This window comes from Scaptodrosophila lebanonensis, unplaced genomic scaffold, assembly GCF_003285725.1.
Source record: "Scaptodrosophila lebanonensis strain 11010-0011.00,11010-0021.00 unplaced genomic scaffold, SlebRS2 tig00001410-arrow-pilon, whole genome shotgun sequence".
NCBI classification, from domain to species: Eukaryota; Metazoa; Arthropoda; class Insecta; order Diptera; family Drosophilidae; genus Scaptodrosophila; species Scaptodrosophila lebanonensis.
This window is the reverse complement of record NW_022060738.1, coordinates 4,513,125-4,538,292: the sequence shown is the minus strand read 5'-3', so window position 1 is coordinate 4,538,292 and position 25,168 is coordinate 4,513,125. Positions and strand designations below refer to the sequence as shown.

Sequence of the window (25,168 nt, the reverse complement as noted above, 5' to 3'; positions counted from 1 at the left end):
ACATAAAATAATTCAAAAATTTTAATTGAACCCATAAAAGAAATACTTTTTAAATAAAGGCATCTGTGATTTGCATAACAAATAAACAATATAATAACAATTCAAACCAAAACAATAAATAACAAAAGGAACAAAATTTATTTTCATACTGCACTTTTTTTCAAAATAAATTCGAAAACAAATAAATTATATTAAAAAAACAAAAAGAAAAGCTATTTTTCCAAAGCAAAACTATTAGTTTTTTATAATATATATATTGCAAGAATAATTAATAAAAGCCAAGCACTTATAAACTAATAACACCGTTAATCATTATTATTATACAAATTCAAAAATAATAGTAGCGCTGAAAATAAATTAATTTAATACACGCAAGCCGCCAGCAAACGCAAAAGAAAAGCAGCAGCCAACAACAACAACAACAACAAGAACATCAACAGCCAACAGCAGCAAGGAAACAAATTTTTACAAGGTCAACGGATTTAATTTTTTTGTAAGTGCACACATCTTTGCTGAATATTTATAAGCCACTGCCAGCAGAGTATTACAACTTAATGCCGCTGTTTGCAACGCGTAATTATGATCTCAAAAATCCTGATATGATACAATTCGATACATATATATACATATATGGTATCTGAATATTATTTGCTTTTATCTAAACTATTCTTTTAATTTAAGATTAAGAAAACGTCTAAGATAATAGTTGCAATATACTTTGTATACTTTGTTTTGTAATAGGCATATGCTATTTTTTTTATGAGCCTTATCCTAGTGTTACAAGTATTGGATTACATTTAAATTACTATATTACGCTAGTAATTATTTGGGGATATTGTTTAAAAAGTATACTTGAATGGTAAAAAGGGGGAAAACATATATTGTAGTTATATACAGGCAATAGACAAAGATAGACAAAAACTACTAAATTAAATCACTTTTTAATGTAATTAAAACAAATTTAATGTACCCTGGGATTAAAGGGACATAAAACCTATCATTTTTTCCACCATTTCGAAGATATTAACTTTGTAGAACAACAAACTCCAATACTTTGTAGTGCCATTAAATATCTATTTTACTCATATAAGAGTAAAATGAAAGGACATCAGAATTGTGCTGAGCTGTTTAAGACCATATTAGTCTTATTATTATAAGAAATTTCATTTCGTAAGTTTATTCTTACTCTAGAAAGTAGCAGCGACTTGCTATTTATGAAGATGTTCTTCCTATATATAACTTCTATTCTTGCATTATATTTTTCATTTTTTTTTGTTGTAATTTGTAATCCGTGCGGGCTTAATTTCAGATTGAAAATTTGGCATTGTTGCCCTTTAATTAAATATCTCAAAGCATGTATACGGACGTAAGCACCTTTTGTTTAAGGCAATCAAGGCAGATATAGAATAAATCATTTATCCTAGATCTATTCTGTCTTTTTATAGAAAGAAAGAAACAATAGGACAATATACTTGTGAGAGCGCTAAGGTCTTCCCCTTCATTCTGAAGGTGTTTCCCTAAAACCCAATCGCCTTATCACGTCGGGCAAGATCAAATACGAGTGTATATAACCTTCGGCGGGTCGATGCTAGCGCGTGTTTATATTAATTGTATATTTTTTACAATTTTCAATTTCTGCATTTCTTTTTAATTGTAACTTGCGAATGTTGGCGAAAAAGCAAGATTCGCAGAGTCCATTTCCCAGGCGCACATGTGTGCACGTCAATTAGAAAACGAAAAGCGGACATGCCTAATGATCTGCTGCAGTGCATATTTTTGTATTTTCTATATCCGTAAAATATCCGCATCATAGATAGGCATAATAATAATAATAATAATTGGGCCAAAACCGTTCCCGGCAATGCTGGCTAAAAATTAATTGGCTGCAAGTGTGTGAAAACAACGACGAGGACGAGGGCGATGCCGAGGACGAGGGCGCAGAAATGACGCCCCAGGGCACGGCCGATGGTCGCAGACGACGCGTCGGGTCTCGTTGGTGTCTCACTTTCTCGGCTCCTCTGCTGCTGCGCCTGCTTTTTGCCTGTCTCTGGGGTGCTCTTAGACCTGCAGGCGGTAATGTGTGCGGTTCATGTATTTTTATCAGAACACCTACGACTAGCAGAAAAGTAAACAAAGCGATAATACGAACATATGCTCTGATGACAGCCAGAGGCCCGACGACTCTGGCTATCTAGCCTGCCCGTTAGGTAGAAATGGAAAGCCCACCTATTGATTTTGTATTAGTAGAATCGCACACACACATAGACACACACACACATGCACACACTCAGTCAGGTGGAGAGAACAAAGCGGTCCGACGTCTGGACATCTGTAATGGCCCAGACATGCAGACATCGACATTCTAGTAAATTGCAGACAACATGGCCGCTCGTGCTAATCTTTAGCACTGGGTACTAGGGCACTTGTGAATAACAAGAACGGGCGCTGTACAGTGCGAATCGCCTAATTGCAATGCTGTTCAAAAATCAGCCAAATTATAATTCCAAAAATTTACCTGGTACTACATAGTTGTTTTCTATCACTAAATCGGCTTAAAAATAAAACCTAATTTAGTTTTTAAAAGCGAAATTTGTGCATTAAATCATTCCCTTTTGAGGAGCCTTTGAGGAGAACCATGTACTTCTGTATATTTTATTTAATAAATCAACGAAAGATGTCGATTCAGATTACTATTTATATTACATCACAATAAAGATATAGAATAATATTATGTTCTAAATTCGACTTAAAAATAAGAAAGCCTCAAAAATAACTAGAAATATTCTCTTAGGTAGCATATATGCTTTAGCAATTAAAGGTTTTTTTTAGAGTAGAGCTCTTTATATCACATTTAAAATTGTTCAGAACATGTAAATGGGATCAAAATATTTGATATTTAAAATATCTCTAAACTCTCAAACTAAATTGAAATATTAACACAAAAATACATGAATGAAATCATTTGAGATTTATTTTTTTGCATTAAGTTAGAGACTGATTTCAGAATTTGTTCGTTCCTTGAGTTGGCACTCTGTTCAAATCACGCCGCAACCAATATTACAGAAGCATGATGAAAAATTGTCAAATATAAGCTAAAATTTAGTAATTGTCCCTACCTAGGATAGATCTTAAATAAAGATTAAAGAGGGGAAAAAATTGAATAAGTAAGTGAAAATGAAATAAATTAGTAATAATCTGAATAAGTAGTGTCTGTAATTGCTGAAAAAGGAATACAAGTATAAACTTATTATTCGCATTGTATTACAATTCTTGCCTGTGGAATATTTGTTTAACATTTCGTGAAACTCGTTGAAATGCAAGCTTGATAATTTTGTAAATTTTCAGATCCTTTAAGTTTCTCCTAGTTGACCTTCACGGTAGTGGTTGTTCGCAGAACACACTAAATAGGGTAACAAAATTAGTGATAACCTGAAAAGGCAGTTTCTGTAATTGCTTAAAAAGAATATAAACTTATATTACAATTCCTGCCTGAGTGATATTTGTGTTTTGTTTCGTAAAACTTTTTAAAATGCAACCTTAATAAATTTGCAATATTTTAGAGCATCTTAGTTCCTCTTAGTCTACATCCACGGTAGAGGTTGTCCGCAGAACACAATTCACAGAATACACACTCAGACACGCTTTGTAGAATTCAAACACCCACCAGTCCTGTGTGTTACATGACTAACACTAATTTCAGCTCACCACCAAACCCTGTAGCCTTTATTACATTTCTTTTTTATGCGCCATGTTGGGTTTCAGTGTGTGGGTGTGAATGTGACACAAATAGCTGCAACAAATAGTCATAGTAACCCAAAGAAACAACAGCTACAACAACAACAAGAACAACTGCATGTTTATGGTACGTGTATGACTTTTGAAGCAGACAAAGGATAGTGTGGTTTAGAACGTCGAGCAATCAGTCATTCAAATCAAATCAATCAAATAAGCCAACATTTGAACAGTCAATCGAATGTGTCCAGACTGCTAGGCAAACATCTCATTGTACCTTTTTGCAAATAGTTATATATATATAGTCGTAGGTTATAGATCAGAAATAAATCAAATGGCCCTAAAAGACATATTAAAATTGTACCTCCATTCTTAAGATGTGGTGGTATTCACAATAGATGTTGCTTTCCAAACCATTTGAACCCCAATCCAGTGGCTAAATTAAAAGTAATGCTTAAAGACTATTTGAAATTTTTCTTTTCATTAAAATTGTTGCAAAATTAATGTTTTCTTTTGAAAAATATATAAAGGTGAATTAAGCTTTTATAGTTTTTGGAAAGTATGCGTTCATACAGACAGATGAATGAACGAACATTTTGTAATGACTCTTGATGCTGAGCAAGATTTTTCTATAGCTTCGGTCATTTCGCCTTTCTATGGGGTGTAAGGTTTATTTACAAGATATAGAAATAGTTGCTTTGTGATTTTTAAGGAAAGAAAATATATACCAAAAAATATAAATATTTATTTTTGTAGTTTCTTTAATATAATGGATTAGTCTACCCCCATCCTTCACCCTCTCCCAATAGAAAATAGATTGCATATAACACAAACAAAGTCCGTACACGTTCCGTTGCCAATTGATTAATGGGCACATTCTTAATTATCTTGTTTTGCAAGTTTGCTATAGAATCCAATAAAAGTCCGGTCACATATGCCTACCAAGCTTTTAGGGGTAATTGAAAAGCATGACAGTATCCACTGAGCTTGTAGCGATTACGCAAAATGGCCGCAGTGAATGTCGACGCCTCCCCTGGCCCCTCCCTCCCGCTTAGTTCTCGTCATCGTTGGCAGACGCTTGTCATTTCACTTTTTTTTCTCCATGGCTGCCCTTGAAAGAGGCCAAAACGTGAGACCTTGATAATGGGCGGCGCAGCACACAAAAATAAAAGCTACACATAGACATTATAACAGTTGCCGCGATTATGGACAACAACAACAACAACAAAAAACTGCAGGACGATATCGAAGGTACTACTTTGCATTTGCCTTGTGCACATCTTATTCGTCGTCTTATGGACGCGAACTCACTTGAAGTGGAAATCATGGACGGCCAAGACATTGTCATAATAATGGCCAACATCTGGACGTGGCATTATGTTTTGCTATTAATAGAGAGCGCTGAATAAGACACAACATTAATTACAACGCATTTCTCATATCCTAAGCGCTTACTTTTCGTAAAATAGTTCATTAAAGTGTGATGCCTAACTACTTATGTACAACGAGGTATATACACATTGCATTTTATGAACAAATTTTCTAATATCGAAGCCTAGGCGCTTACTTTTGGTAAAATAGTTCATTACAGTGTCATGCCTACCCATGTCGAGAGAGGTACGTGGTTTGTTCAAAAGAAAATGTGAATTTTTTTCAAAAGTATGTATTTATTTATTTATCAATATCCATTTTGTACCCTCCAAAGTAATCTCCGTCAGATATAATGCAATTCACCTTTTCTTTTGAACAGAAATTGTATAGGGATACATATATACACACAAACGTTCCATAACTTCCTTGTAGCAAGGGCGTAGGCAGGGGGGCAGGGGGGGCCTTAACCCCCCTACAAAAAATTTTCCCATATAAAGTCGACCACACGTTCATTATTATGACGCACTATTTCGCCTTAAAATGGATCTGAGTTGGATTTGTTGAAGTTTTTTCATTGATCATATGCATGAGTTAGTTTTTAAATGCATCGTGCATTATTACATCAATTTTAATTTTTTGGCCCCCCTTTGGTAAAAGCTGCCTACGCCCTTGCCCTTATTGTACTATAATCGAAGAAAACAGGGAGCAAAACCTCCATCTTTTTTTTGAACAGACCACGTATTGCATTTTTTAACCAAAATTCTAATATCGAAGCCGAATATGAGTTACTAATTGAAAAGTCTTACTCGTATATAAAGTCATTTAAGGTGCACAAAGTTTCAAGATTCATAACAATTTCTCCCCAAGACAGACCTTAAAACCTAATGTGGATAGGTGCTTTAAAATTTGTATAAGATTCGTTCCTTTTCAATTAAATCAGTGTATCTTCTGTGAATTAAGGTTAGAATCATTTGAAATTAAAATAAAATTATAATTATAGGCTGTAATAATAATTGTACAACTTTTATTCAAAGCTTAATATGTTATTTCTATGAAAGTAAAAATAAAAGTTAAAAATTAATTTTCCTTTTCGTTTCCAAAATAAACCTTAAAAAATATATCTGTAATAAAGGGTATTTATTTATTATAATTATTTGATTTATTCTAATAAATAAAGCTTAAGTAGCATTTTAAATTTAATATATTCAAAAGTTGGATATAAATCTAGAACTCCGATTATATTTATTGCCTTTATAAATAGCTCTAGATATCACATTTCGCTTAAATAGGAAATTTAATTACGAAATTCATAATCTAAACTATAATAAACTCTATTTGCAGAAATGGAAATCATTCCTGAAGGTAAACACTTTCGTTTGGTGCATGAATCAGAGCTTCCAGAAATTTTGGTGTATTTAGAACGCTATCTGCCGGAATCATTAAAGGTGAGATATGGTATTTATATATGTACTTGTATGTACATATGTATAAATGTATGCTGTGTATGTATGTGTGTTTGTCTACACTCGAAGCTGCCATAAATACTCGTATACTACATTTGAAACTGACACCCACCCGCTCAGAGGCATTTCCAACCCATAAACGCCCTTCTCAGGTAATTTACTGGCAATTACCTAAACCGAACAATACAAGCAAACCGTACCCGCCCGTCCCAGACCCTTCATTACAAAACCCACTTCCACTGGCTGCATGCCTGCCGGCAACTAGACCACAAGTCAGTCATGCAATCTCAAACCCAGCAGAGGTCTCGCATTTTGTTGACCTGTTTTGCTATTTACGCTTGTTTTATTTCAAATTTTTATGCCTTCACGTGTACGTTTTGTCCGCCCGTTCCTTCGGTCCCTCGATTTCGAAGTGGTCCAGAAACTGCAGCTTCAAGAAATTTGCGACATGACCAGCGTCGACTTGTCGTTGTTTCAATTAACGCGTTAAGCAGACCGATTATGTCGTATGAAAAGCTAAGTTCAGAGTAGTTGTATTGAGAGTACTGCAGGAGTCCCCGTTCAGTCTAGACCTCTAGGACTTTCTTTATTATCCGTCTTGAAATCGTAGCATTATGATAGATTAGTCGGACATTACATTCGACTAAATATTTGTATGTTGGGAACAAACTTCGAATATTGAACTGAGAGTTTATTTATTTAAGTAAACTAAGTAACTTCACTAGCTATCATTAGTTGGCATAATTTAATTTGGAGATGATTAGATTCCGTCTTAAAATCTTAACACTTTGAATGATTAATCGGGCATTATATTCCACCAAATATTTTTGGAACTAATTTCCAATATTGAACTTAAGGTTTATTTATTTATTTATTTCAGTAAACTAAGTTGATTCATTAGTTGGCTGCTGACTAATTCTATAATGATTAGATTCAAATAATAAAACAAATAATGTTGTATCGCAAAGTTCATTGTCCTGTTTATCACTTAGAGGAATACATAGAAATACCAAGTGTGGTAATTCTAGTTTTTATGCTTCCTGAGATCAGGAGATACAGGCCGGATAAACGGACATGGTGATATGTACTCGTCTTGTCATACTAATCAAGAATATTTATATGGCCGATTCTCCGTCCTCCGGAGGAGAATTCGAACTAAGCTAGTATATAATACCTTTTTACCCTTTGGCAATTATTACTAAATATTAACGTTCCATGTTTCTCTTATTCATATGATATTTCCTAAATAACTTAAAAATTTTTCATTCGGTTTCCTTGCAGTTTCATCAAACTATAAAAACGTACCTGAATGATCGTGTTTGGGACTTCACTTTTTATGTTGCTAAAGATTGGCCCGAAAAACCTATAATTCTACATTTTCCAGGATGTACGCTAACGGTAAATGTAACTGACCAATACCTTTTGAATATATGTATATTAAAGAGATTTCTGCATTTATTCATTACAGCCCAACAACAATATATACCAAAGCTTTGGCATATTTTGTCCATCCGCACAAATCGAAAATGTCGATCTTATGCGCACCGAAGATGTACTTATAGATTGGCAAAAGCAATTGTACCTGAACTTTACGCACATCGCTATTATGAATCGCCTGGATGATTTCTATTCAAAAATGGGCATTATGGAACGACTGAGCGGTGATATCTATGTGTGTGACAAGCTCAATACCTCCTTGGAGCTTGAGCCCTTGCCAGAGGATGCCGTTATGCGTCCGCTAACTCTAGAGGACGTCCAGGGCATACACGAACTATATCCGGCCAATGAAATCGAATGCGTTAAGGTATTTGACATACTAGTGCGTGTGCTGCCCGGCTTGGGTATATTTCGAAAGGATACAAACGAGCTGGCCGCATGGATGGTGCACTCATATTATGGCGCAATGTTTTCGATGCAAACACGTCCAGATTATCGGCGTAAGGGGTAAGTGGAAACTAAAAATCGGATTTTTAAGGAATACCATTGGGAATGATGCCAAAATATATGCAGATTGGAATATTCCAATACTATATACTATATACCCAATGGAATTCTACTTCTGCACTATTCAATTTGTTATAAAACTATCTCCTACAGTTATGGTATTCGTTTGGCTATGGCGCTGACTAAGCTCGTGATAGAGCGAGGCTACACGCCCTTCGTTGTGATACGTCCACAGAACGATGCTTCCAGAAATCTGTACACGAAACTCGGTTACGTCAAGGCCTTTGAGACGTGCCGCGTGAAAATGACGCCCGACGGCTACGATGATGATACTGTCGGCACTATAACTAACACATCCTATGGCCAATTTCCACCACTACCTCAGCTGGAGTGTGTTGTTGTTGCGGTGGGCAAGCATGTGCCGGGCGAGAGTCAGACTGTGGATGAGGGCATCGAGGACATGTTGGCTGAAAAATGTGATATCAGCAACGAAGAGGCTAGAGAGCGTAAGACAACTACTGATGAAGGCATCGGCGAGGATAAGTAGAAACTGGCTCCAAGAGCCACCAAAATTAAGCAAGGGCAGGGACACAGGGAGGGAGATGGAGAGACAGAGACAGAGACAGAAAGAAGAACAGATGGAGAATCAAGCGAGTAGGAAGCGCATGCTTAGAGCGTCTTTATAGTAGAGTGTGTTTAGATCTGAAGAGCACTTCCTTAGGTAGCAGTTGGATACGCCATAAGATATACTTACAAGTAAATGGGAATAGATCGACCACATAGCCAGGTTTAAGTGGCGTTGATTTTTTAACAATTATATAAAGTATATCTACATAGTATTTACATATACATACATACATATATATTTATAGATGGTATATGAAGCTTCCTCACACAAAACGCAGCGTGTTTTCAACAAACTTGCAAGCTAAAACGAGTGTTAATCAAATGATTTATTTTATATATATAATGTCACACAGTAGAGGGAACGGGAGGAATGTGAAAAAATAAACATTTATGCAATTCTACGTAAAGAACAAATAATAATATAACTGGAACACGCTGTCTATGGAGTCAAATTTTAAAAGAAACGAACAAATGAATTTTTAATTTTTTGCTAAAAATGCTTTTACAAATACGAAACCACAAAATAAAATAAAACAAAACACTTGAGAACAACAACATTGTGTGAAATGATGGCACGAGCAAAGGAGCATATAAATTTATTATAAACTATTATATATACTAACTCTATATATACTTATAAATATATATAGTATATATATATATTATATATCAAATTGTTAAAGAACTATGTACACTCACACTTAACTTTTTCTCTCTGGATCCACGCAAACTTGGCAAACAGGTGAATACATTTTTCAAAATGAGAAAAAATTTTAAATAAAGGTTTTTTGGTACCAAATAGGCAATGGATTGTAAAGCTTCAAAGTGAATTACAAATTTTTACACTATTATGTTAATAATAAAAATTACGTAAACAAATTCCAACATGGCCCAAAAGAATATGCTTCTGATTTTTTAAGTATTATGTACATTATCTACTCTATTCGTACCACTTTTGGAGTTATAGGCTTTATCAAATTTATACATACCCAACAAACAAAAAAAAAACAACAAAAACAAAATGAAACGAAACAAAATACATATATTTATTATATATTTTTTAATATTATGAATTTTTATCAAAACTACGCAACGAGTACTCAATGATTTTTGCTCCTATACGTATATTTTTTTAGCTGAACTAAAAACACGCCAAAGATGTCTTCTGCTTCTTTTTAAGTATATACCAAATACGTACATTAATATGCACATGTATGCCAACATACCTACATAAGTCGAGGATTGAACATTGATTTGCGTGTACTCTATGTATGAAAATCTGCGTATGTATGTATGAACATGTTGAAGAATTTGCCTATTACAAGATTTCCATTAGCAATTGATAAAAATGAGGACGTAAACAAATAAAAAACAACAAAGAAAGGAAACTCCAGCTATATGCATCAAGAAATACAAAATCAAATTATGAAAAGTTCTATTAACAATTGCTATATTGTATGTACTCGAACCTAAAAATGGTAGAAGAAAATTTAAATAAATACCATTATTGAGACACAGCTGCAAACGTATTTTTCTTCTCGCACATCTACCCATAATAAATCATTTCCTTGCATACTTGGACGCACAGATAACAAGATGTACAAGTAGTAGTAATAGATAAAAATAATATCAGCAAATGCAGCTCCGACCCAACTCTACATTAATGGCAGGGCCCAAGGAGGCCAGCTAAAATTATCTGCACGTTGTTAATGAAATTTACGTGTACAAACAAGCAGCGCTGAAAGGCAAACAAACCCATGATGCTGACATCGATACGCGCGAGAGCTGCGGCAAACACAAAGCCCTTGTCATATGTGTACATATGTTTTGTATGCTTTTTGTACATTGTATATTCACATGAATATTAAAGTATGCATGTATTTCTGTATAAAGAACTAACTTACGTATGATAAGAATTAAGCAAATGTGAAATGTGCTATTTGGCCGATTTGCTGCTCAGTTGCGACTTCAAGTTGGCGGCCACGTATTGCCAATATTTGCGACGAATGACATCGTGTTTTGTGGCCATATCGTCGCATAGTGTATACACCTTGCGTGCCAATTGTTCATTTGCACCGTCCTGCAAAGCTTGCTCTTGATACACATCAATTAAAAATGCTAGTAAATAGGGCGAACGATTGCCGGCATTGTAGAGTTCCTCGCTGAATTCCAATACCTCTGGGTAGCTGCTTAGCAATCCATCCTCACTCTGTCGCAGCACCCCCACTAAATAATTCCAAGCGCTCTCATTGCCCTTTATAATGCGTATACGATTCATCGTGTAGACCAGCTCACGTTGGATGACCTCGGGCGTGAAACCCAAGTGTTTGAGGACGAAGAAACGCTGATTCCACGCCGAATTATTACGTTGGTCCTCGCAAATCAATCGATCAACAAAAGGCAGTTCGTCATCATAGAGGCTGTGTAAAAATAATAACAATAAAAGTTGACCGCTTATAAATGTCCTTAGAGCCTACTTGAATGTGCGTATTGCCCACTGTCTGTGCTGCCAAGCATGATAATTTTTAGCATCGATGTCAAGCGCATTCTGCGTCAGCTCCAGCTCCTGACTCGCATCATTCAGCATTTCCACAATAACGCGCCGATGGTGCCAGACCTGGTAGTTCTTTGCATTCTGCCCGATGACCTCGGTCAAATAGTCCAGCTCATTTTTCAGATTCGCGTCCAGCTCGCGCAGAATATCACGTCTGTATTGCCACACTGTATAGTTAGCGGGATTCAGACGCAATGCATCTGTGGTCAGCTCTAAAGCGCGCCAAGTTTTTTCTCGGCTCGCAATTATGGCACGAAAATAGTCGAAGACCTCGCGAACTAAGTAAATTTTAGGAGGATTACTCATTGACTTTATTTTATATATAAATCTACTTACACTTGGGACTGTAAGCGATGGCCACCACTGGATTCGGACCATCATCCTGTGGAAGGGGCTTTACATCCGCCCACTCACTGCGCTCACTATAAGGAAGCCAATCCGTCCCCAAATACTCTTCATCGGAGCTGTCGCTCATTATGTATTCTATCGAACAGTTTTACGGTCGACTGGGACTGAACAAAATGAACAGAATTCTCTATTATCAGCCACAATATTCAGATAAAATCCCAATAGTTAAAAGTGTGAGTCGGCGTTGACAATTCAACAGCTGACTCACTCATCTTCTTCTTCATGCTAATTCAATTGCCGTTCACAGCGGGCGGGAAACATTTGGCGCTAGATATTCCAATTGAGGCATTTTAAAAAAGCAGCAGATTATACTTACTATCAATTAATATGCGTTAAGTCAAGTAACTACTACACCGCAAGAATTGCATATCAATAAACAGAAAGAAATTTTCGCCCACATTATAAAACCAATGAAATACCGTAACTTTTGCATTGCTAAAGCAACTGCTATTTTATTAGAGTGCAAAATTTACGAAATTTCAAACTATTGCATATTCTAGATGGACGTAGATATTCCCTGTGCGAGTTTTACTGTCTATTTTCTGTTTACAAGTCCTCTAAAAACGCGGCTTGAAGGTAGCCGGATATTGATTAAAGCGTGGCCGCAATGCAGCGTGCGACTTTTCAAATTTCTCGCCGCTGTGTCCCAATATGACGCCATCGGCCAATTTGCCGCCGTCTTTGCTGCCAGTGTTGGCCTCAGCCACATCTATAATGCGGGGATTCTTGCGGTACCGATACCACCAGTACTCAAAGACCAGCGTAATACAGGCCATGCCTATACCCACAAATATGACGATGAACACGCCACCAATATTCTGTATGGATATGCCATCCGATTGATCTTCGGGCTTGTCGCATTTGGCCTGAGCTTCGTCATTCTTCCACCATTTCTCCTTAAGCTTTTCCAGTTGGCGTTTATTGAGCAATGTTAAAATGCTAATAAAAACAAAATGGGCATTTACTGAACTGCATTCTTAATTATATCCAGAACTTACGCATTATTAAACTGATCCTTGAGATGAGAGCCCTGCTGCACGGCAATAGCGTATGGCTTTCTTGAAAACTCCTCGCCCACCACTTGTAAATCACAGTTGGTCATTACCAAGTAACGAATATCAGTGGCATCGCCAAGAAACGCGAACCCAGTAGCTGTAGTTGAATTGCGAACTCGAGCCACTGCTTCCGCCAGCGTTCCCGGCAATTGAGCCTCCTGCATAGCCTGCCACATTTTGGTGTACTTATCGCTAACCGGATAATCCCAGACTGCCAACTTGGACCGTTCCAAAGGCGTCAGCGAATCATTTAAGGACAGATCTTTCCATATCTCATAGAACATCTGCTCAATATTTGCCATGCGCTCGAAGTATGTCATTGCCGAAGAGCCGTTTAAGGGGGCGTACAGGATTTTGTATTGCTTGGCCAAATCATCCAACGATTCTACTGGTGTGTCCAAACGCGATACGGTTAAAAAGGCAGCCAAGTTGGCCGTGTAGGAGGCAATGATGATGAAGCTGAAATATGGGCATAAATTCAACAACAATTTATAGCTATAAGGTTTCTAATAGTTAGCTACCCGAATAGCCACCAGGTGGCAGCGACTAAACGGCCCGATAGGTTTTTCGGCGCTTCGCCGCCTCCTTGCGGTGTCAGTGAAGTCATGCAGAACCAAAGACACTCTTTCAAATTGAACTCACGTTTCTCCTCATCATCCTTGTACTTTTCGCGATTATTTTGATAGCTGTACGGGCTCCAGCGATCAAACACCCACATCAGAAAACTGGTGAAGAAGTATGCGGCCAATATGCACAGCCAGACGTTTGTCTCCAGCACGGTTAGGAACTTGAAGAGTGAGCTTGGTGTGCTGGGTCGCTGCATCATTATTGTAATTCCCACAAGATCGTAGTAAGGTACTGTGAAATCGATCACAATCTCTCGCTCTGCCATAACAGACATGGAACCGAGTCCAATGTCCGCCTGTTTATCAATTAACTTCTTTACGATGCCATTCCACTCTCCTTTCTCATCCATATTGCCGAACTTGCCATCCTCCACCTCCTGTATGGTATAGTCGAAGTGTACTATATCGGCAATTTCGTCGATCAAATCGATGCAATAACCCTTGTATCCCTTAGGAGCCGTCTCATCACGCATTACAAATGGAGCTTGCTGTGTGCAATTAAATGAATTAATTAATTTATTAAATTTACCAAGTTAGTACTTACTACAACTGTGAATATGCGATAGACCGTGTCTGCGGTCAGATTTCGCATTTGTTCCTCATCTTTTACGACCAGCGGGGAGTCCAGTCCAGCCGTCCACGTCCCTATCGATTTGCTGTTGACTGAGCTACCGCCCCTTATTTGCAGCACGTTTATGTCCATTTCGAACTTCATATAGCTGAACCCATTAAATGGCTTGCCCGGTTGCGTGACCAGCTCAAAGGTTCCATAGGATGTTGGTTCGCTAACCTTTGAATACAAAGACCGCACATTTGTAAACAATAATCAACCATAATTGGCCCTTAAACACACACACCTGTGTAAAATACTGTTTTAGATCAATACTACGATCCGGTGTATTGCCACCCTGAAATTCATCGCAGTTTAGATACTCCATATCCTTTGGCCAAGCGCCCGATTGCAGCATTTCTCTGTGTGGGGAAAAAACAATTTTTTATATGTACCTTCCACCCAAAAGAACCCGCTTCGTATACCCACTTGATGGTTAGAAAACTTCTCAGTGCCAGATCGAAATAGAATGCCGATGCCAATTGTGGTTCCTCGTTCAAATTAAAGGTGGTACGCAACAGGCCCAAGCGATCACGATTTTGTGTGTAGGCCATGGGCTTCAGAAACATAATGGTCGCATTATCTCGCTGACTGCTCACCTCGCCCTCATTCTGTGTAATCGCATGCCAGGCGAAGTTGCGCTCAAAATATGCCGGTTTTACTGACTCCAGCACCATGCGTATGGACTGGAGGTTCCCCAACACAAAGAAATTGTTTATATCCAAATTTCGTAACTTTTCAATCTGCTCCTCGCGCTCCCGCTTGCCATCCTTGGCAATGGCAGTGATCACATGACGGGTTTGGATATTCTGTAGCAGAGACTTGTACTTATGGTCCATGACGAAGGTATCGTCATAGAGTATGGCCGCATTGGTAATATTCATTTTGCGCACAATGCTGCGAACCACCTCAGGAATAATGTCAGCTGGTGGCATTACCTGCAGCAAATACTTTTGCTTACTCTCATCGATGTCACGCCACTGACGCAAATCTCCTTCCTGGCGAGAAAAAAGTGCAATTTGTTGAAGGCACAATCGGGCAGAATTTTTATTTAGAAAATCACTCTCATAACTAACTAACTATCTGTTAGTTTATCTATGTGTAATGAACCCTGGAAGGATCCACTGAATTATTCCGCACCAAAAATCAGAACGTCCGTTCAAAAGTTGTATGCAATTCTACTTGTATATGTGAGGTGAATTGAATGGCCAGGGGAAGCACCGACAGCTAAAGCAATGCTTGAACACTGTGATACTCTCGCTCCACAATCATTCGTTTGCATAATTTTGCCTCTTTTGGTCTCATTTTTATCCTTTGAAGCTCACACGAAAACTTTTCTCAATTCAAGTACAATGATTTCTTGTTTGAGGTCGAATTGAATTTAGAAAATTTTACATTAGTGCTGTAATTTCATGATTTAGGCCGATTTTAAAAAATCTTTAAATGATATTATTCTGAGTGAACTTCCTGCTATCCACCAGATAGTTAAGATATCTTGAATGAAATATTTGTATATTCTTTAGCCAAAGGCTAGAATCATATCCTTTCATTTGTTATATACTCTCAGAAAAGTACCTAAAATCGCAGTAACATTTCAAAAAGTATCCTTAAAATACATACAACTAACTGACAACTAGTCTTAACATTGAAATTGTTTTTCCAATATCAATATCAAGCGAAATATGCCCTGAAAAACAGGGAATTATTTCGTTAACTCAGAATATATATTCAACGAAGTATTTCCTTAAAATACAGTTATGTTTTTTAAACCTAATTCAATATTGGTTTTTATTTCAGTAAAGGGATTGAATCAATTGCAATTTTTCAAATTCAGAATTTCAAATGATATTTTTTCAATTTTGAGCTTACAAATCAAATAAAAAAAAGAACAACGGTTTCTGCCTTTCACAACAAAATTCACCATGTTTTTGAAATTTCGTTTCATAAGTCAACGTTCGAATAAGACGAATAAGAGTCTTAAAAAGTGGAACAAGTTTAAATGAAAATGCAAGATTTTATGAAAGTTGCAAATTAGTTTTAGGCAGAGTTTTTCAAATCTTAAGGTTACCAATCCCTAGCTATTCGAATTTCTTTCATTCTCAGGATAGGCAGTAACTCGAGATAAGTTGACTCCGTAAACCCCTTCTTTCGTTTTTTCTATAGCTAACAATATCGTTTCCACACCCACTTACCTGTCCATAACTGGCGCTGATGGTGGGCAATCCCAGTGCCTGAACAAAGGACTTTACGGTCTCAGAGGCTACCCCCGATTTGGTAGTGTCGAGTATGAGATGGGGTTGCTGTTTCTTCTCGATGCTACTTGCATACTTGTTGCAAACTGTATATTGTGGAATGTGTATTAATCGGAGTTACGAGTACACTCTAATAGATTGAGCTTGACACTTACTTGTTTCCAGCAGTACCTTAGCATCCGTTTTATTCGCCTCGACTGATTCGAGCTGTACCGATAAACCATAGCTGGGATTCTTTTTCAAATAGGTTAGAACAATTTCGACTGCCTTGGCCGCTGGCTCATTATCCACTTCATTTATCAGAACTATGGGAAAAGTAATTGGAGAAACGCACCATTACCATTAGCATTGAAACCGTGTTTACTTGCCAAGCAAGTCATTACAATTCTACCTCCACCCAGTTTCAATTTAATTAGCTTACTTAAGGTATTGACACATACTACGAACTCGAAAAATATAACATACGTGTATCTACTACTTATAGTACATATAGTATGAATAGTTTTGGACACTTACACACATTGATATTTTGACTGGTTTGCGCTTGGATTCCCAAGCTAGGTGCCTTCAGGATCCATAACCACAAAATTAATAAAATTCTACAAATTTTAAAAGTATTGTCAAACATTATTTGATGCACACATGCGTGCCAAAAAGGATATCCGCTAATTGAACCAGACAATCCGACGAACAAACGGCAACTAACGAGCGGATTTCATGGACAGTTCGGACACGTTTGCACCAATTTCGCTTTCAACGGCTTTATGCCAATGTGTGGACATGTGGGTATCCTTGGTGATAATCAATTTGTTGCGCCGTGACCACACAATTTTTTGTCGTGCCGACACTGGCCACTAATTGGTCACGCCCCACTTGTTCACGCAGCACCAACGGATATAGGACAACGATTGGTTTTTAGTTGGGGGCGCTAAAAAGTTATTTGTGCGCATAATAACGCTTTTAAATCATTAATCAGAAGATTACTTCACTTAATGCCAACACATTAAACTGTGTACAAAAAACTCTCCATGCAGCCCGAAAAAACACAAGTCACACAAAAGTCGAGAAATAACGCTCTTAACCGGGATCGAGATTATCTACACTTTAGTTTTCATGTTCCAATTCTATAAAATCTATTTTGCTTCAATTACATTTTTTATACTTAAAATTACTTTTCTGTACACTTCTTTTTTTACGGTACTTTTTATCTATATAATCTTCCCTCTTAGAGAATAACGCCAAGGAGGCTATTAGTCTAATATATTTATTTAATGAATTACAATTGATTATTTAAAGTACGGCCCTAACTGTTATTGCAAGGTGGAGATGTCTTTTCGCCGGAGTCGTGTATGGCTAGTAGGCCAAGTTAAATACGGCCCTAGTCTATTAGAATGGCCCTGAAGCTTGAACTCATACTTTGCTCTCACCTTGGCAATTTCATCTCTTACAGATCCTACATTTAAGTCTATATGAATATTTTCATTCCGTATACGTTGCCTTAACGGACACAGCTTTTAACCCGACACCCCTCCTAGACGAACATTTTTACTTGAACATTCGTGTTAGTATACTTTTTAGAGCAAGTTCGCCTCTCTTGTGCGGACACTCTCTTGACCGGACGCGGACACTAATTTTCGAGAAATTCGAACTCTCTTGGCCGGGCGCGAACCTCGTCTTAACGGACGCTGACATGCATAAACACATCAAATTTGAAAGAAAACCTCTCTTGGCCGGATGAGTACCTTTTCGTTTCAAATGCGTGCAAAATAGTTTCGTATTTTTCATATTGCTTTTATTTCTTTCTACGTATAACCATGTGATCTACTACAAGATGTTTATAAAATATCGTAACTTTCGCTATTTGCTATTTAACAGTTATGCTCAGTTTTGCAAGATATATAATAATAGTAGTTCTTGTACAAATATTGCAAATTAAATTAAATGTGTTGTTATTTAGCTGAGTAATGGTTGCAAAAGGATAAAATATTTTAATTATATAATAATTTGCAAGAGTAGCCAAGCACTGCACTTCATTTTTATACTTGTTTGTTATATGTACATAGTATTTACATAAATCCTATTTTTTTATTGAATAGTCAATTTATTTTATTTTAAAATAAGCAAAAAATGGAAAAATTGTCTATGTATCCTCTTAACCGGACACTCCCAAAAGTTGGTCGACGGTGAGTGTCCGGCCAAGAGAGGTTTCACTGCATATATTCAACTCATCAACAATGATCATACAAATATAGCATTCATCTACAACCAATATCATTTAAAAATGTTTATGTAGCTTATATGTATATACTACTACTAGTTTCTGGCGAAGCGGTTGGCAACTGATTGCTATCGTTCCGACGTAGATCACAATTATTGTGAAATAGCGCAATAAAAAGTGAACAAGTAGTATATATAAATGATTTGATTAATAAGTTGTTTAAAAAATGGACTATATTATAAACGATTTTTTGATAAGTGGTACAAAAACTTTTATTGATTTATTTATAATGAACTTTACATCCGAAAATTATTGTAATAACCTAAAAGTCGAATCAATTATGCAGTTACACGCAAAAATAGCTACTAGTTATGCAAGTCGGCCAGCGCCCGGTCTCCAAAGAGGACGTGGCGGCGAATGCAGCGTTCCCGACTAGCGAACATTGTCACAATGCATAGAGACCTTAAATTTAAATTCTAACATACAGTTACAAACACACAAAGCTTATGGTTACAAATTGTATATGTAAAAATCTCACAAATTCCAGTCATCTGGGCCCGACTCCTGACGTATGACGGGCGTTTTACGCGGCGCCTGAGGAGCGCCAGCTACGGGGGTGGGCACCAGCGTCCGCATACTGGCCCCAAAATAAGGTGTATGCTTGTAATTGCTTGGTGTAGTGGAGCTGTGCGTCGACGAGGCCGAGGAGTCGCGCACGCGTTGAGCATCGAATGTGGGTGGCTGGGCGTAACGATATTGTTGCTGTTGTGCTCCTGCGCTCAATTGTGGCGTGTTGGAGCGAGAGTGGGAGCGTTCGCGGCGCATCTGTTCGTCATGTAGTCGTTGCTGCTGCAGATATTGCTGTTTCTTTTGCTTCAGCAATTGCTCCTCCTGCTGATGCTGACGCTGGCGCTTCATTAGCTCGTACTGCTGACGCTGCGCTTCCTTTAGGCGACGATTGGCATTGCTCCAAGGATTGCCGCCAAAGCACAGGTTTGATATGAAAACAACCGGCGAGAATAGACGCAACGAGATATGACTGCGTCACAGTGCAATAACACATTATTAGTTGGCCTGGCTCATGAGCCCAGTAAATACTCACGTTGTGTCCACAATTGGTTTCGCCTCATTGCCACTGAGTATAAAAAGAGGAAAGAATATGGAGAATATGCAGCTGCTAACGATAACGGAGCTTGATAAATTCGTAAGCACAGTCAATGGTATTCCAAAGCCAAAAAAGTATGGCCAATTATTCTCAATATACGTTAGGCGACGGTGCAGCTCCCAACCCATGTTGAACCACTTGTATTCAAAAGAGTACAGCGAATAGAGCAGGCAGAGATGCACGAAACACAAAGAAGAGCCAACATACTTCACAGGCACCAAGTTAACCAGCATGCTCTGGATGAGAAACAATATTTGCACGACCATGCTAAAGAGGAAATCGGCCACCAGTTTGCTGATGCCCGGTATCGGTTGTGGACGTCCTTTACGCACCCGATAAGCTGCATTTGCAATATCGGCGAACCACAGCGAACTGACCACCTTGAATAGACAAATTTTAGTAATTAAATCTCTGTCGCACTTAAATTCCATTTCAAATAAACTCACCTTGCTGAGCATAAATATCGGCAGCACCCACAGACAGCCAAAGAGGAGCGATAGTATGGGCTGTAGCCAGCTCCAGACAAAAGGCAGTGTATCAGATTGGGCGCCATAGAAGAGCGTCAAAAAGAACTTAAGCGTGGGCATCAGTACAGATTCGAAAAGCACAATGCTAAGCCAAGTGAAGCCTCCATTCAGCATACAGCATTTGAATAATTTTTTGGCAATTTTCTTTTCACTAAAAATAAAAATGCGCACGCAACAAAGACAACAAAGCGCAACAACAAATACATAAAATATAAATTAGTCATGCTGGCACGAATGCTAATTTTTTGGCGCTCACTCTTACCTTATTGTTTTAGAGCTAGCCTCCTGCTCCTCTAGCGTTTTCTTTCTATAGATTGTCTCCAATCGACGCTCGTCAGAGCTTTCTTCCTTGCGTCTTGCATGCTCCTCCCGCATCAATACCGCCGCTGAGCTGGGGACGGGCGACGGTGAACGACGTGCTCGCTCCAACCGTTCCCTGTCCAGCCTGCGCAATTGTCGCATTGTCTCCTGCTCGGCATTCTGACGATTCACTTCGTTGTCTATGTGGAGCACCAGTGTCATGCCGCTTATGCTGTCCCAGAGGCCATGCAAAATGCCCAAGACTATGTTCTGTTCGTGGATGTTGAACGTTAGGAGGCAAAATTAGAACGCATTTAAATACTTATGTATTAATATTATCTTCACTGACCTTTATCGCTGCCATATTGTATCGGGTGCCACTTCCTGTGTTATATTACAGTTGTATACATTACAAAAATATAGTTTTATATCACCTAAGCTAAGCTAAATTGTATAAAAACCATGAAAGTATTTCTGAATAAATTTGCGCCGTGCGACATCATTTACTTTAGGATGTGTTTGCACGTTCTAAACCGCATTGCCTGTTGAGCGAAATGAACAAATCACCTGTTTTAGAAGTTTATGTAACATGTGTATACGCGCAGGTGCAAAATGTCCATCAGTTTATAACACTTCTGCTAATCGATTTGACTATTATGATATCATTGTGGTTCCCCAACTAAAAGATTTATGCATTATCTGTGGTTGGATAGAAGCTCCGTGTAACCAGCCCTCTTTTCTTTGTTGTGATAACATATTCAGTGTTGGTAAATACTAGAACTGAAAAATAATCGAGCTGAGTATTTACTAGTGTATAACTATCGGTCGTATTGCGAATATTTGAAGTGTTGTTAGTGTTGTTATGAAAACAACACTACCGATAATTTCAAACTGAAATATGCGATAGCGTTTCGATTATTTCCCAGATCTACTGTTAGTTTTCCTTCTCGGGAAAACCAATATTTTTAATTAGTTAGCATTTTCCGCTTGTGCGGGAAACAGGTAAGCTCCTTAACTACGATATTTGTAGCTGTGAGGTGCCTAAAGCAATTTTTTTGGGAAGTGGCAGCTATTGTTATTTACATAGTATACCATTTCTTATCAGCGCTTTTTGCAGTGATTTAAAAATTTAAAGTGGCGCGCGCGCATAATCAAATTGACAAAAATAATGAAAGGTCTCAACAGTGGTATATGTATTGTAGATACATAAATATGTATGATGAATAATTAATATGACGTGCGTAGTTGGCTTTGATAAGAATCATTTGATTTTCGGTGCCACTTTGTAGATAGATACACACAATATGTACGTACGTATGTGTGTACGTATATAGTACATACTATGGGGTTACTAGTCTACAATACGCAAATAACTGCTAAGCCTTATATTAAGTCAGTTGTCAGTCGGCTTAATGCATGAGCGCACCTAAGACCGGTCATATTAATTGATTACCTGAGCCATTTGCAATTGCCAACCAGGCGTTGACAAGATGTTTCTTGTTGACTAACGGTAAACATGCATACGCAGGTAGATACAGAGCGTGACATATTGAAATAACCCATAGCTGGTGTTCACTTGCCTGTGTGTGTGTATTTGTGGGCGTTTATAAGCGTGGAAAATTTCTGTAATTCAATTTTCACCGCATTTAAAATTCCATTGCAGATTAACCCAACGTCACTACAAGCACATTCAGACCCCTGTCGATAGCACGCGCCCCAGTGCAAGTCAGTGGAATAATCAATATAAAAGCAACAAATACAACAACAAGAAGCGCAACAGCAGCAACAACTGCACCCCCACAATTGATAGACGGAAATGATGTGGGCCAGTGATAAGCAATAATAGGTCCAGCCTTCAGGGGCGCAGTGTATGAAAACAAACGGCATTCCAGCACTAGGGAAAGTGAGGAACAGCACCCAACACCACCAACATTTCTAAACCCACGCACCCACCGCACTTGCGAAGGACAAGTATTTTGATTGCATTTTGTGCCGCCCCAATACCGTCGTGAAAATGTCACGGGAGGAACGCACACCAATTGTTGACTCTTCGAGCAGCAGTAGCGGCGATGAGAAACCTGTTGTGCGTAGGCGTAGCACACGCGATACGGAATTGGCCCCACCCCCTGGTGCGGGTGGCTGCTGCGATCCTACAAGCATGCCGCATCGTTTCCTGGCCTTGCTTTTTATGTGCCTCCTGGGCTTTGGTAAGTCATAAAAAATATTATAAAACGTTCAGTGTGCTGAATTCCATTTGTACCGACAGGTTCCTATTTTTGTTATGACAACCCAGCCGCCTTGCAGGATGTCTTTAAGAAGGAGATGGACTTGAATGCCACAGAATTTACACTTATCTACTCCATTTATTCTTGGCCAAACATTGTGTTGTGCTTCGTGGGTGGTTTTCTGATTGATCGTGTCTTTGGGATACGCCTGGGCACTATTATCTATATGTTGATAGTGCTGTTGGGTCAGCTAATTTTTGCAGCTGGTGGTCTGCTTGGAAAGTTTTGGCTTATGATTGCAGGACGCTTTGTGTTTGGCATTGGTGCCGAGTCCCTCGCTGTGGCTCAAAACAATTATGCTGTGCTGTGGTTTAAGGGCAAGGAGTTAAATATGGTATTTGGGCTGCAACTTTCGGTGGCGCGTTTTGGAAGCACGGTCAACTTTTGGGTAATGCAGCCTCTGTATGGATATGTGTCAAAGTTTTATACTGGCTACACGGCATTAGGTGTGGTGCTTTTCCTGGCGGCCAGCACCTGTGTCATGTCCTTGCTTTGCACGTTAATTTTGGGTAAATGCCAGCAGCTAAAGAGTTCAAGTTTTGATTGTTAATGATTGCTTATGCTTCCCTTGCAGGCTGGATGGACAAGCGTGCGGAACGTATACTCAAGCGCAATACCAATCCCGGTGGAGAAATTGCCAAGCTCAGCGATGTTGTCACTTTTAAGCTGGATTTCTGGATGGTCTCTGTGGTCTGCGTTGCCTACTATGTGGCCATATTTCCGTTCATAGCGCTGGGGCAGGCCTTCTTCATAAAGCATTTTCTAATGACGCCAGAGGAGGCTAACAATGTAAACTCTGTGGTCTATCTGATCTCAGCCATTGCCTCGCCGTTATTTGGTTTTGTCATTGATAAGTACGGACGTAATGTTACTTGCGTATTTCTGGCCACAGTCTCTACACTCGTATCCCATCTGATGTTAACCTTCACGGAATGGAATCCATATATTGCTATGGCTATCATGGGTCTGTCTTACTCAATGCTTGCGGCTAGTCTGTGGCCCTTGGTATCCTTGATTGTACCTGAATATCAGCTGGGTACGGCTTATGGATTGTGAGTAAATGATATTTATTTGTATAAGCTGTTGATTAACATTGGTTTGGATGCAGCTGCCAATCGGTACAAAATCTGGGCTTAGCCGTCGTCACCGTTGTTGCTGGCATAATTGTGGATAGCAGTGATGGTAGCCACTTCTGGCTTCAGCTATTCTTTATGGGTTTTCTGCTTAGTAAGTAGTATTGCTGCCTTCTCCCATCTTTGCCAGCCTAACCTGAACATTTGCAGTTTCTCTGGCGGCGACATGCATGATCTGGGCCTACGATCGCAAACACCAGGGCAACCTGAACATGACTCCGGTGCAACGCGCCACATATCACACCTCCATGTACGTGAATATTGATTCTAGTTGATGGTGATGATGATGGTGATATTGATGTTGTTTGTATGTTTGTTTCGGTGTGAAGGTAGCACCGCATTTTACTCGTGTACATATCAAATTTCTAAATAAATTTCATTTTTTTTAAATCGTATCGCCCTACCAATAGCTCAAGCCAACCTGTAACACTGGATCGACGGCCTCTATTGGGCAACTAAACGTATTAATAAATAATTAACCAATGTGATGTTGTTGCTATCTCTACTGTTGTGTAAAAATATGGTGCATATCCTAATCCGCTAATCGCACAATCCTTTCCTTTGCCGCTTTGATTACGTTTGAGCTTCGCACAGTAGTATTTTGACTGGTTCTAACAAATATTTCATACGAACACGTACCTAATTATATATGTATGTATATGTACCTAAACTCTACGAATTATTGTTATAACTTTGTGTTGTCTATATACAGTGCTGACGCGAAAATATTGTACATGTGAAATAAAACATTAAAAATTATATTAACATACTGAAAAGGCCTGCATTTTATTTCAAGTTTTGTGCGAATGTATGTAACACACACAAGGAGGCGTGGCGGACCCCACAAAAAATATATATTTTTGATCAAGACGAGTAGATATAGCCATGTCCGTCTGTA

At 38.4% G+C, this 25,168-nt stretch overlaps 5 protein-coding genes across 9 annotated transcripts; 2 read left to right on the top strand and 3 right to left on the bottom strand.

Annotated features, from left to right (window-relative positions):
* Window positions 1–250: 250 nt before the first annotated feature.
* LOC115630430 lies at window positions 251–10,654 on the top strand. The gene is made up of 5 exons (XM_030526986.1): window positions 251–493; window positions 6,445–6,548; window positions 7,848–7,964; window positions 8,035–8,510; window positions 8,664–10,654. The coding sequence occupies exons 2-5, from the start codon at window positions 6,447–6,449 to the stop codon at window positions 9,055–9,057; spliced, it is 1,089 nt and encodes a 362-aa protein (XP_030382846.1). The 5' UTR covers window positions 251–493; window positions 6,445–6,446; the 3' UTR covers window positions 9,058–10,654.
* A 315-nt stretch (window positions 10,655–10,969) lies between these two features.
* Window positions 10,970–12,268, bottom strand: LOC115630432 (protein farnesyltransferase/geranylgeranyltransferase type-1 subunit alpha). Its single transcript, XM_030526987.1, has 3 exons — window positions 12,028–12,268; window positions 11,615–11,969; window positions 10,970–11,557 (listed from the first exon to the last, which is right to left on the bottom strand). Exons 1-3 carry the CDS (start codon window positions 12,164–12,166, stop codon window positions 11,074–11,076), a joined length of 978 nt encoding a protein of 325 aa, XP_030382847.1. The 5' UTR covers window positions 12,167–12,268; the 3' UTR covers window positions 10,970–11,073.
* Window positions 12,269–12,656: 388 nt separating this feature from the next.
* On the bottom strand, window positions 12,657–17,270 carry LOC115630761 (ionotropic receptor 25a). Its single transcript, XM_030527416.1, has 9 exons — window positions 17,159–17,270; window positions 16,798–16,947; window positions 16,583–16,728; window positions 14,820–15,388; window positions 14,638–14,752; window positions 14,325–14,570; window positions 13,676–14,268; window positions 13,098–13,613; window positions 12,657–13,038 (listed from the first exon to the last, which is right to left on the bottom strand). Exons 1-9 carry the CDS (start codon window positions 17,268–17,270, stop codon window positions 12,657–12,659), a joined length of 2,829 nt encoding a protein of 942 aa, XP_030383276.1.
* Window positions 17,271–19,114: 1,844 nt separating this feature from the next.
* Window positions 19,115–21,544, bottom strand: LOC115630556 (etoposide-induced protein 2.4 homolog). Its single transcript, XM_030527168.1, has 5 exons — window positions 21,202–21,544; window positions 20,815–21,122; window positions 20,472–20,703; window positions 19,963–20,405; window positions 19,115–19,899 (listed from the first exon to the last, which is right to left on the bottom strand). Exons 1-5 carry the CDS (start codon window positions 21,214–21,216, stop codon window positions 19,395–19,397), a joined length of 1,503 nt encoding a protein of 500 aa, XP_030383028.1. The 5' UTR covers window positions 21,217–21,544; the 3' UTR covers window positions 19,115–19,394.
* A 262-nt stretch (window positions 21,545–21,806) lies between these two features.
* Window positions 21,807–25,046, top strand: LOC115630509 (major facilitator superfamily domain-containing protein 1). Of its 5 annotated transcripts, none has more exons than XM_030527109.1 (7): window positions 21,807–21,854; window positions 22,516–23,059; window positions 23,119–23,646; window positions 23,712–24,189; window positions 24,246–24,364; window positions 24,421–24,520; window positions 24,681–24,729. In XM_030527109.1, exons 2-7 carry the CDS (start codon window positions 22,867–22,869, stop codon window positions 24,727–24,729), a joined length of 1,467 nt encoding a protein of 488 aa, XP_030382969.1. In that variant the 5' UTR covers window positions 21,807–21,854; window positions 22,516–22,866. The 5 variants fall into 5 exon arrangements, 4 of the variants coding, with proteins under 4 accessions (XP_030382969.1, XP_030382968.1, XP_030382967.1 ...); XM_030527108.1 differs by lacking the exon at window positions 21,807–21,854 and adding an exon at window positions 22,265–22,380; XR_003996092.1 differs by lacking the exon at window positions 21,807–21,854 and having other exon boundaries at window positions 22,867–23,059; window positions 24,421–24,599; window positions 24,681–25,046.
* Window positions 25,047–25,168: the final 122 nt, after the last annotated feature.